Source organism: Garra rufa, chromosome 21, assembly GCF_049309525.1.
Source record: "Garra rufa chromosome 21, GarRuf1.0, whole genome shotgun sequence".
NCBI lineage: Eukaryota > Metazoa > Chordata > Actinopteri > Cypriniformes > Cyprinidae > Garra > Garra rufa.
Genome location: NC_133381.1, coordinates 6,072,247 through 6,085,917, shown reverse-complemented (window position 1 = coordinate 6,085,917; position 13,671 = coordinate 6,072,247). Strand labels below are relative to the sequence as shown.

The 13,671-nt window shown below is 32.2% G+C and overlaps 1 protein-coding gene across 1 annotated transcript in view; it reads left to right on the top strand.

Moving 5' to 3' along the window:
- Positions 1 to 1,201: 1,201 nt before the first annotated feature.
- Positions 1,202 to 13,671, top strand: part of sash1b (SAM and SH3 domain containing 1b) — a 125,617-nt gene continuing 113,147 nt past the window's right edge. The window contains exons 1-2 of the mRNA XM_073827117.1: positions 1,202 to 1,513; positions 1,631 to 2,216. Of these exons, the coding sequence (XP_073683218.1) occupies positions 1,725 to 2,216 (492 nt within the window). The 5' untranslated portion in view covers positions 1,202 to 1,513; positions 1,631 to 1,724. The remainder of the gene's footprint in view (positions 1,514 to 1,630; positions 2,217 to 13,671) is intronic.

Below are 13,671 nucleotides of genomic sequence, written 5' to 3'. Positions count from 1 at the left end.
GCACAAATTGTGATCTTATTCAATTCAGATCGAGACTTCGGTGGGGGTTTGTGAATCTTTTAATTCAGATCAGTACTTCGGAGCGGACTCGCAAATCATTCAGATTAGGACTTCAGTTTGCGGATTTCAAATCATTTTATTTAGAGCGGTACTTCAGTGCGGGGTCTTTTTTTTTTTAAACAGTAGAAAGGATCAAACCATTAAGGAAGTAGTTATTTAAAAAAAATAAAAATTAACCATGGTGAAAGTGTAGTAACCATGTTTTTTGATTTGTTTTGTTTTTGTATAAGCACAGTTTTACTACAAATACCAAGGTTAAACTACAGATGTTTTTTTTTTTTTTTTTTTTTTTTTTTTTTACCTTAAATTGAATTTGAATAAATGTATAATCTAAACAGAAACTAAAAACATTGCATATATAAAAATAAAAAATAAAAAAATTTTAAATAAATTTTATAGATGCTTAATCCAAATAAACAGCTAAAACCAGCCTAGGCTGGTTGGCTGGTTTTAGTTGGTCATAGCTGGAAGGCAGGCTGGTTTTAGAGGGGTTTGGGCCACTAATACCAGCCTAGGCTGGTTGGCTGGTCTTAGCTGGTCAGGCTGGGAAACCACCAGCTAAAACCAGCCTGACCAGCCTGGCCAGGCTGGGAGACCAGCTAAAACCAGCTACTTCCAGCTTAAACCAGCTAAGACCAGCCAACCAGCCTAGGCTGGTATTAGCTGTTTTTTTTTAGCAGGGCAAGTTTTAAGATTCATTTAAAAACGTGTTTTAACTATTTTTGTAATGCCAGTTATGCTAATTCTCTCTAAAAAATGTGTTACCATAACCCTAATTTTTATTTATTGGTGTCAAAAATGACCATTTATAGACTAGGACTAAACTGCAGCTAAAACTGACAAAAAATCTGTCTGTGTATTTTAAATAATAGGTTATCTGATAATGTCTTACAAATTGAAAAACAGCATTAAAAAAATCATAAACGTGACTTGTCTGCCAGCCATTAAAAAAACGTATTAAACTTTCACCTCTGTAAAAATACCTGCAGTCAAATAGCGCTGCAGCTCCTCGCGCGGCCTGCAGGGGGCTCTAAAATCAAACAGCAGCTACGAAGCGCGCATCAGAATGAAGGGGAGGGAAACTTCAATTTGGCGTCTGGCGCTCCGTTGAATTACTTATAGCTCGCTCAGTCTGTCTGGTTCGCAGCAGCAAAGCAGAAGCTGCATCTTCTATGTTTTCCTTTCCTTGTTTATTTAAGAATCGGATCAATAGAAAATAAACCGACACGCGAAAGAAAGCGACACTGACACTGGATACAAACGCGTTTCTTCCATTGACAATCTGATGCTGGGAGGAATAAAGTGGATCTGCTGAGAGGAAACGAGCGTCGGTTGTGAACTTACAAGCTGTGAGACTGGATATCTGACGGAGGATACACTTTTACAAAAGGATTTTAATGTGATAAGCCTTGTTTTTTTATATTCCCATATGACAGGTTATCAAGGTACTGAGGTAAATATAAGGCACTTTAAACTTTGTTTACATGAATTCTGAAAGCAAAATGATTTGAGATTTAGTATTTCTTCATATGTTTAGTCATGTAACACTCGTTTTTGCATTCATTATTAGTGAGTTCATCACTGGGAAGTCTTGTTTACTATTGATGGACTGCCAGTGAAGATGAGAGGGATGTATTATATGCACTTGGGAATGGATTTTGGGAATGACCAGTGATTTAGGAATGATGAACAACGGACCCACTATTGTCTACGAGTGGCTGAAAACCCTCCAGCTGTGTCAGTATGTGGAGTCATTTGTTGATAATGGATATGATGACCTGGAGGTGTGCAAACAGATAGGAAACCCTGACCTGGATGCCATCGGAGTCTTCACTCCACATCACCGGGAAAAGGTTCTCCGGGCTGTGGAGAGACTCCGAGATGAAGACAAGAAGATGTCACCTGGGCTGTATTTCACCCTTGAACCCCTTCCACACAGCACATGCCCTCAAATTACTGACTGCAAACAGAAATGCACCAAGTCTTGGGTCAATTCTACTTGGGACAGGCCTAGGATTGGACTTTCCAGTGACATCAAAGCATTAGAGAATCACAGGGAGTCGGTGGTGTATCCAAAACTCAAGCTGAAGATAATGATAAGGGATAAGCTGGTGAAGGATGGAATCGACCTGAGCAAAATGCCCTACTCCTATAAAGTGAGTACTAACCTTTACGTCATTATTGCTCTTGTCACATCACCTGAAAATGTGCACCGTCTCTGAGATATTGACATTTTTATTCCTGTTTTCAAAGGTTACCCATTGTTTTGAAATTTACCCACCTGGTGTGTGTGTGCGTTTAGTCTCGTTTTTGTGGTAATAAACATCTGAGAAAGGTTGTGCCTGCAAAATGTCGCTTGTAAATGTCATCCATTATTATATTTACTTGCGCATTGGTGGTCGAGCAGTATGGGGTTTTCTTTTAATGGCCAATCGCCCTGAGAATAATCAAAATCAGTGCAGATTTGGAGAAATTTTGCATTGCATCACTTGCTCACCAATGGATCCTCTGCAGTGAATGGGTGCCGTCATAATGAGAGCCTAAACAGCTAAAAAAAGCATGATAATCTATATGACTCCAGTCTTGTGAAGTAAAAAGCTGAATGTTTGTAAGAAACAAGTCCATCCTTAAGACCCTTTTTTGACTTCTAACCATTGCTTCATGTTGAGGCATGCTTGATCCTTTCCAAGTCAGATGATTTTATCCAGCCGGAGACGTTGAAGTATTAGACAACCTTAATTGAAGTCGTTATTCATTAGTGCTCTCTGGGGCTTTGAGAGCAGGCGAGTCTCTGCTGTAATCGATAACCCAGAGAACAAGAACTGTAATACATTAACTACACTGAATGCTATTAATAGAGTGATTTACTGTATGGTCATCTCCGCTGAGCGTCATTCAAAGCTTGAGAGCTTTTAAATAATAGGCAGGCTGATGCAGTGCATGCTTTAAGTTTGCCTTTGTCTTTTTTGCATGATCAGATTCAGATTTGAAAGTGTGAAAGTGAGGTTTTGGATCTTGAGAAGCGAATAGGTCAGGACAACTCTTTATATAAGAGTTTAGTTTCAGTGATTGATTTAAATGATTTTTCTTGTGAAATGACAGATTAAACCATATGAAGCGCAAACTAATGCTTTTATAGCAGTGCATATAATCTTTGATCATTTCTAACATTCATTTTTAAATAGTTTTTGTCTCATTTTAAAGATACTTCTACCACAAATTAGTATTGTTTATGCTCAAAACAATAAAAAAAACTAATAAAATAAAAAACAAAAATTCAGCTTTTGTGTATAATGTTTGATCATTTCAGACATTTGCATATATTTTTACTTGTTTTCCAGTAAAAAATCATTAAAACAATTAATTAAAATAGCATATTAAAATGTATAAATTTATTTTTATTTATTTTATTAGCAAGTAATTTTTTTTTTCAATTTATTGACGTTGATGCTTACAACAATAAAAAAAAACTAATTAAGGGTGATTAAGTTAAACTTAATTTAAGATATAGTCTTTTTATTGTACACAACTTTTATGTTCATAAGAATATATCAGAATATCATTAAAAAAAATATTGATTTGAAAAGTAAAATTTAATATTAAAATATATATTCAATTATATTTTTGTCTTATTTTAAAGATAATTCTTCCACAAATTAGTAATGTTTATGCTTAAAACAATAATAAAAAAGTAAAAGTGCATATAATGTTTGATCATTTCAGACATTCACATATGTTTACTTGTTTTGCAGTAAAAATATCTGAACATCATTAAAACAAGTCATAATTGCATATTAAAATGTATCTTAAATTATTATTTTTTATTTTTATTGCAGTATTTCTGCCATAGAGTTCCACAATTTACATATAAATCACATTTTTAGTTCAATATAAAGGTTGCACATTTGTAAATAAATTGATTCTCAGTTTTTTATTGTAATCCATATTTTTTCCTCTGTGTATCAGTACATAAATTAAAAAACTAAAATACTTTTTTTTTCACATTTTAATGATAAATCACATTTATACCTAAATATAGAAGTAAAACATTTAAGTTAATTGAGTCCCTCTCCATCTTTTATTGTAATACATTTTTTCCTTCCTAATATGTGACCCTGGACCACAAAACCAGTCAAAGATTTCAAAATTTTACAAAACTGAGATAATAAGCTTTCTATTGATATATGGTTTGTTAGGATAGGACAATAATTGGCCGAGATGCATCTATTTGAAAACCAGGAATCTGAGGATGCAAAAAAATCAAAATACTGAGAAAATCACCTTTAAAGTTTTCCAAATTAAGTTCTTAACAATGCATATTACTAATCAAAAATTACATTTTGATAGGTTTACAGTAGGAATTTTACAAAAAATCTTCATGGAAAATGATCTTTACTTAATATCCTAATGATTTTTGACATAAAAGAAAAATCAATAATTTTGACCCATACAATGTATTTTTGGCTATTGCTACAAATATACCCCAGCGACTTAAGACTGGTTTTGTGGTCCAGGGTCACATATTCCTCCTAATATCATTGTGTGTATAATAAAAAATATAGATTCTGATTTTTTTGCAGTATTTCTTCCATAGAGTTCCATATTTTAAATCTAATTTACATTTATAGATCACATTTTTAAATAAATTGAGTCCCTCTCAGTTTTTTTATTGTAATGCATGTTTTATCCTCAGCATATCAGTTTATAAAATACTAATTGTTTTTTTTTTTTTTGCTGTGTTCCACATTTTAATGATAAATTACATTTTTATTAAGTTAGCTGAGCCCCTCTCCATTATAATATTTTTTTCCTGCTCATATCAGTGTATATATAATAGAAAAGTACAGTTTTTTTGTAGTATTTCTTCCATAGAGTTCCACATTTTAAATAAATGACATTTATAGATCAATATAAAGGTTATGCACATTTTAAAATCAATTAAGTCCCTCTCCGTCTGCATATTTTTTCCTTGTCATATCAGCGTATATAATAAACAGTCTTCATGAGCAGACCTGTGGCAGTGTGTCTCTCTGAGCGCTTGTCATGCCTCTGCGGTGAGCTGTCACTGGACTCCACCGCCGCTTTTGTTCTTGTCCGAGTCGTGTTTCCATTATGCCGTCTTATCAGCGCATTTATCAGCGACGAGTCTCTGGTGACAGATGGCTTCATTGCGCTTTGAGCTTAGAGAGCCATTTAATGTCTCATGCCATGCCAAAGTCCTCATTATCATTACTGTCATTTGCATTTGTAAAGAGTGGCCCACTTTTAAAATGTTTTCACTTGCTTCCTTGGTTTCACGGTATGCGTGCTACTGCCTCCTAAATTGTCTTGCAAATTGAGACGCGTTTGTGCTGCAACTAACAATGTAGTGCGCTTGGGCGAGCTTGATTTAAACATGTATTTGTGGTTTTCCAGGCTTCTTCCAAAGCGTATATGTGGACTGAGAGGAATTTGAACTGAAGTACTGCAGTTAACACCAAATTTAGGGTTTAAAGGAGTAGTTGACCCTAAAATGATTTACTTGCCCTAGTTGTGCAAACCGCTGTTATATTTCCTACGAAATAGATGACAGTCTATTTTTCCAAAGCTTTGAAATCTTATTCATGTCCACGTCAGATTTAAATACCCTATTGTGTCTTTAGTCCTAGTATTACAGTGGTGGCCAAAATTATTAGTTATTTCTATCTTCTGCTGTAGTGTGTGATTAGGAGATATCAGTTTGCATTTCCAAACATTCATTTTAGTAATCCAGTGAGATTTTTGTTGGCACAAGGAGTCTGACAACAAGCAGTTCTCCACACAAAGATCTGATCTCATCATCCGGTCTGTCTGGAATGATGTGAAGAAACACAACAAACTGAGACTAAATCTATTAGAACTGTGACAACGTCTCCAAGATGCTTCAAGAAATCTACCTTCAAAGCTACAGTACTGTTAAAGGTTTTGTGTTAAAAAGCTGTAAAATGAGGATGCTGTCCAAAAATAATGTTATAAATAGATTTTCTTTATCAATTAACTTCTATATAACTAAATTAAATCAACATTTGGTGCTTTTAAAGCGATTTTGCTCCTAGGTGCAAAAATAGTTGCATAGTTTTTCAGGTAGCTTTTACAGGTCAAATCTCACTGGAGTATTACAATTAATGGCAAAATGAATGTTTGGAAATGTAAACTGATATTTCCTACTGACACACTACAGCAAAAGATAGAAATAACTGACTTTAAACCATTTTTAGCTGATGAAAATACTAGTGTTCTAATAATTTTGGCCAAAACAGTATGTTTGAATTCTGTGTATGAGAATTTTTTTTAATTGACCCTAATTGGATTCTATACAAATCATCAAAAATCACACAAAGAAAAAAGAAATAAAAAAAATCAGGTAAAACGGTTAACGTTAATAATATTCACGCATTATTATAACAAAATAAACATGAAAACATATGATTTTTAAAACCGTTTTTATATATAATAATATTATTAACAGCATTTTAATTAATTTTTTTATTATTTAAAGGGTCATTCCGTGTCAAATCAACCAAATTCCAAAAGCTTTTCCAGCTCAAAAGGTCAAAAGTTTACATACACCTTGCAGAATCTGCAAAATGTTAATTATTTGACCAAAATAAGAAGGAAACTTGTTGTAACAAAATGCATGTTATTTTTTTTTATTTAGTTTTGACCTGAATATTTCAGAAAAGACATTTACGTCTTTACAAATAAATGCTGTTATCTGAATAATCCACAGCTGTTTTTTTGTTTGTTTGTTTGTTTGTTTGTTTAGTGATAGTTGTTCATGAGTCCTTTGTTTGTTCTGAACAGTTAACAGTAAAATCTTTCAGGTCCCACAAATTCATTGGTTTTCAGCATTTTTGTGTATTTGAACCCTCTCCAACAATGGCTGTATGATTTTGAGATCCATCTTTTCACACTGAGGACAACTGAGGGACTCATATGCAACTACTACAGAAGGTTGAAACGCTCACTGATGCTTCAGAAGGAAAAACGATGCATTAAGAGCAAGGGGTGAAAACTTTTGAAAAAAATGAAGATGTGTACATTTTTCTTATTTTGCCTAAACATCATATTTTTTTCCATTTAGTACTGCCTTCAGAAGCTACCGAAGATACTTGCATTTTTCCGTAAAGACAAAATAAATTCCAAAAGTTTTCACCCCCAGGTCTTAATGCATCATGTTTCCTTCTGAATCAGAGCACCGAGATTGATAGGTTTGTGAGTAAAATCTGTTGACTTTAGCTGTCTTTATTGCAATATGTGCCAATATTTAAATCCCGGTATCTCTGGAACTGAAGCATGTAGGGCCTTAAAAAAAAAGGATGCAAACTTTGGAGAAAAAACTTAGTGCTTTTTTCCCAGTATTGGATGGTCACCATTGGCATACAATGTGAGCAATTCATTTGAGAATCATTTTTTTGAGTTAACCATTCCTCAACTTCGGTCTTAGCAGATCTTCTCTTCGTTATTTATCAGCGCAGATCATGAGACATCCAACCACCGTTTAGTCTGTTTGGATAAGTCTTGACAGTCTTCACTTGATAGTAAGTGCAGCTCGGATTCTCTCTGACCTGCATTATGAATGGATGAGGGTTCCTGTGCTGGCATACATTGAGATAAAAAGCTCATTCCCAAACTGGTGTCTTTCCAAAAAAGCTTGTGTAAGTGAAGCGTGTGTCACAACGGATGAATCGTGTCTCATCAGGGTGAGCAGGTCCTTGTGGCATGTGGCAAGAGAGATCAAGGCATCAATTGCATATTCTATCTGGCTTCATTAGTGACACAGAAGGAGCCCGTCTCCTTACATTAGGAAGCAGCATCCTGATTTCTATTGTACATGGCACTCTGTTAAAAAAGCTTAAGTGTTTTATGCCGTTATGCAACTGTGCTATGCTCAGGTTGAACTATTCTTTAACCTTTAGTATTAAACTTCAGTCCATCACCATTCAGATGTAAACGTTTCCCCGAATTGTCTGGCTTGTTGAGCTGTTTTCCCTGATGGACTGTTGTTGAAACAATATTTCGTGACAAAGCCTCTAATCTGGTTAAGCTGTATTTTGGAGCTTCGTTGTTTTAGCTTTTTAGATCACGTTTTTTTGGATCCATGTGGCCCGTCGGCGTGCTGGGGTGTTGCTAAATCCCTTCTCTTCATCATATGTGAGTACTGAGTTGTGTTAGGAAACGCCTCGCATCGGGCTCAAAACCAGTTTAAGGCATCAATTTTCCTGCTGTAAAACATTTGGTGACAGTTTTGCATGTTTAAATTTGTTTTTACTGCCAAACAAATTAGTTTAAGGTCAAAAACAGCATTCACAACTCATTTTAAGCATGCAATGAGACTTGTTTTCGAACAGGATATTGAGTGAGGGAAAACAATAGTACTGGGCTTTGTTTTATCCTGTTGAGCTTTTGTTTTTAAATGTACACTACTAGTCTATTTAAATAACTGTTTTCTATATATATTTTAAAATGAAATTTATTCTTGTGATTTTTTTCAAAGCTAAATTTTCAGCATCATTACTCCAGTGTCACACGATCCTTCAGAAATCATTCTAATATATTGATTTGCTGTTCAAGAAACATTTATTATTATTATTATTATTATTATTATTATTATCAATATTTAAAACAGTTGAGTACATTTTTCAGCATTCTCTATTACTTTTATTTAGCAAGGATTTTTTAAATTCATCAAAAGCGATAATAAAGACAATTATAATTTCAGATAAATGCTGTTCAAACTCTCCATTCCTCAAAGAAACCTGAAAAAAGTCTACTCGGCTGTTTTCAACAATAATAATAATAATATTAAAAGTTTTTTAAGAAGCAAATCTAAAATTCAGCTTTAAAATCACAGAAATAAATTACATTTTAAAATATATTCAAATAGAAAACAGTTATTTTAAATAGTAAAAATATTTTAAATATTTTAAAATCGTAAAAAAACTTATTTGCTGTACTTTGGATCAAATTAACGCAGGCTTGGTGAGCAGAAGAGACTTCTTTAAATAACAATAAAAATCTACTGTTCAAAAACTTTTGACTGGTAGTGTATGTCAGGACAAGTTATTGAAGAAGGTTGTAAAACGCTAAACTATTGTATTTATTTATTTATTTATTTATTTATTTTATTTTTTCTCAGAACATTACACTGAGAATATTTTTTTAATAATATTAATATTTTTGCATTAAGATTCAAGTTCAGGTATCTTACTGTAGTAAACCAAGTCAGTTTTCATTCCGTGTATATATTAGAATAAGGAGTTGTAAAACAATATTATTTATTTATTTATTTACGCAAACATTGCACTGATAAATTATTCACATTAAGTTATTAAGGTATTTTATCAAAGTAAACTAAATCAGTTTTTATTTCACTGTACCAAACAAGAGATAGTTGCAATTAGTTATCACAACTTAAAATTTAGTGTTACAATAACTTTAACGGATTAAACATCCAAGCTGCCAGCATTTCAAGTTACTTTGTTACATTAAAACTATTTATTCATTTCCATAAATTGATTTCAGATTCAGGGCTTGTGTATTTACTGATTGTATACTGAGTAGTCAACATTTGAAGTGGATCAAAAAAGTTGTCAAGTTGTCCTTAGACAAGAATGGTTATTATTTTATTATTAGGACAACTTTGATGAAAGATTTTAATCCTATTCAAATGCCGACTACTGTAGCTCTGTTTCTGATGGAGATTTCAGGCAAAAGTGAAAATTCCTCATCAGTCATCATCTACTCTTTATTTTGTCAGTGGACCCTTTTCACAAGACTGTGATGATGTGTTTTTTTTTTTTTTTTTTTTTAATCTATGTACATTTATAACACTATACTCAAATGGTCCATCCTAATTTTTTTTTCTTTTGATTGAAAGTCATGAAAACACCATTGTGGAGTTTTTCTTTTCCTATTTGAGCAAATGGGATTGCAAAAAATATATTTGTGGTACTCTTCTATTCACTGCTCTCGGATTTTACCCAACTATGACGACTTCCGCTATAAGAAACCTGGAAATGTGAGAAAGGTCCATATGATTTACATTTAGTTCTTCATAGAAAGTGGCATTTTGAAGCTTGACAAGCAAAGTTACTTTCATAGTATGGAATAATGTAACTTGCTTGGCTCATTTTTTGTTCCACCAACGTTTCCAAGGCTTTCAACCAATGCAGGTTGAGTAAACGATGGCAGAAGTTTCATTTGGAGTGATTTTCTCATAGATGAAGTCTAATGAAGATCTTGACTTCTATACAGATCTGCGTTTTCTGAGGATGCAAAAACAGAAGTGCACTGGATAATGTTCATAAAAGATTCAGGCACAAACTGTAAAGTGCAACATTCTGGAAAGCATTTCATGAGTCACCGCTGACCTTTTATTAGATCTGAGCAAAGGGTTTTTGTGATTTCTAACATTTCTCTCAGGTTTCCGTCTGGCAGCGGGAGCAGAGTCATTTTAGAAGTTCCCTCGAATGGCCCGTCCTTTCAGGACAAACTACATCATGTTTTGGACTCGTACTTCATGTTTGCTGTTTTTAAATCAGAGTGAATCTGTTCTCCTGTCAGTTTCAAGCTGGAACAGAGAGCAGGCTGGCAGAGAAGAGGGCATCAGAGATGTGCTTTCTGAATAAGTCTGACAGAAACACTGTGTGGAGGGACTTCAGAGCTCTTTTGACCGGATTTTGCGTTTGAGATTGTTTTTTTTTAACAAACCCTTCAGCCGTAGCACTGCATTTTGGCACTTCTGAGCTCAGACAAATGAATTTTCTTGGCTCTCTGGATGGAAGAGCGCTGTGATCTCCGGGTGACCCGAGGGTGAGGGGTGAACTGGCCTCACAGCTGCGACCCGAGCGCTTTAAGATTACTGGATTTTGAAGGATTACCACCCAATATGAGCGTTATTTCACATGAACTTGTGGCCTCACAACAGCAGTGCTTAAAACATACTTGGAAGTCTGATATGTCATTATAGTGCTGTTTCCTTCAGTCTTTAGATGGTATAAAGCCGAAGCTAGTCAACTTTTGTTGTGTGGTAGGTAAGTCTCAACATTATTGTCAGTGTTCAAAGTGAATTTATTTATTTATTTATTTTTATTTTTTATTCAAATTACTTTTTTTTTTATTCAAATTACAAAAAATTAAAACATACGATTATTTTTGAATTTCTTATATAGGAAATTCGACGATTATTTGAGAAAAAATTATTAAAATAAAATAACAAAAAATAAAAACACGTACAATTATTTTTGAATTTCTTATATATAGGAAATTAAAAAAATATTTAAATAAAATTATTAAAATAAAAACATAAGTTATTTTTGAATTTCTTATACATAGGAAATTAAATTATTTGAATAAAATTATTTAAATAAAATTACAAAAACTAAAAACACACACAATTATTCTTTTAATTTCTTATATATATAGGAAATTCCAAAATAATCTGAATAAAATTATTCAAATAAAATTACACTCAAATAAAAAATAAAACATAATTATTTTTTAATTTTGTGTGTGTGTATGTATGTGTGTGTGTATGTGTGTGTGTATATATATATATATATATATATATATATATATATATATATATATATATATATATATATATATTGGAAATTCATAATAATATTAATAAAATTATTAAAATAAAATTACAAAAAATGAAAACACGTACAATTATTTTAATATTTTCAATTCAAAAATAATTTGAAAAAAAAAATTAAAATTAAATTACAAAAAATAAAAACATGTATAATTATTTTTACATTACCTATATATATATATATATATGGGAAATTCTAAAATGAATATAATAAAATAATTTATAAAAATATATATAAAAATTCTCCTTTTTTTATTTAAACATATTTAATTTTTATTTGTAATAATTATATACTGTAAAATACACTTGACTATAATATCCAATTGTTATTTGTGAGGTGAATCAGATAACTTCCACTTTCTGCTTTTTATTTGTTCATCACATCATTGCACATTTGCATAAAATCTGCTTAGCTTTACAGTGCTTTCTAATGGTTATATTGCTTTGTTGCGTTGTCATTGTCAACACATCAAATTGTTTTGATTCTTGCTATTTTACTATTTATCAACTGCATGTTTGCTGCAAATAAACCATTTTTTGCATAGGTCTTCTCTGGAAACGGCTCAGGTTACATCAGTAGCAGAGTACTACAATTATGAGCAAAAATAGAAAGCACGTGTAGAGTTTTTACAACATCACTGGAGTAGAGTAAACCCTGTAGACTGGGTTTGTAGGACATACTCCGCATCAAATCGATGTTGATGGACCGTCTTTGACAGATGAAACCGGTCCGATGGCAAATTGGGATGTGCTTTTTGATGGTGGCTGTCCTTTTCATTGTCTGCTCCACCGCACAATCAATTTGTGTTGCCGTCGGCCTCTGTCTTTATGCATGGATGCTTTAAACAGGCACGTACAGCGATACGGTTTTAATGTGTTAGTGGAACAATTGATATAATAAAGGATTGTTGTAAATGACCTAACAGCCTGAGCTGGAGCTAATGTGTTTGATCGAAATATGACGGTTCAGTGTGTTATTATGCCAAAGACTGTTCTTACCTCAAAATCTTACCTAAAAATCTTACCTCACTGTATGAGTTATTTAGTATCACATCAGCTACAGTACAGACCAAAAGTTTGGACACACCTTCTCATTCAAACTTTTGGTCTGTACTGTATATTTTTCTGTTTATTAAAGTTTTTACTCTACATTTGTGCAGTTTTCAGTGGGTTAGTGATATTTTTAAAATATATATAAATTAATAAATAAACATTTTTTAAATGGGTTTTTATACAAAAACTGCTTTTTATGTAAAATTCACTTTATAAAAGACCCACATTTCTAACTTTAATTCATGGGGATAACATGGATAATTTCACATGGTTTAGTGTAAGATTTTTGCCCATCTTTTGGAAAATCCAGTTTTAAAAGTAAAAAAAATAACTTTTACCAGTAGGTGGCTGCAGAGCTCCACTGTTTGCTATTTGCTATTTGACCACCTGAAAGATATTTTTTCACAAGTTTTTTCAGTTGAATTCATATCTACAGTACAGACCAAACGTTTGGACACACCTTCTCATTCATTTGAATGAGAAAGTGTGTCCAAACTTTTGGTCTGTACTGTACATATAATAATAATTAAGTTTTTTACGTGTAATTCAGTGAAAACTTTATATTATATTATATTATATTATATTATGTTATATTATGTTATATTATATTATATTATATTATGTATTAAATAGTCATGTTATGCATTTTTTTGTTAAATTAACAAATTAAGTACTTTTCTAAATTTTGTGTATTACGAATATTTTTCAGCAAAAAACATTTTCCATATTAAATAACCATGTAATGATAATTCTTTTTTTAAAGATAAAAAAGAAGAAAAAAAAGATCAGTTATCAAAAAAAAAACAATTTGTCTTTTTTTAACTAAATAATTGAGTATAAAGATAATCAATATATATTGTAATATTTTTGAATTATAATTCAATGAAATTTTTTTTATATAATATTAAATAATTTTGGTAATTCTTTTTAGATAAACT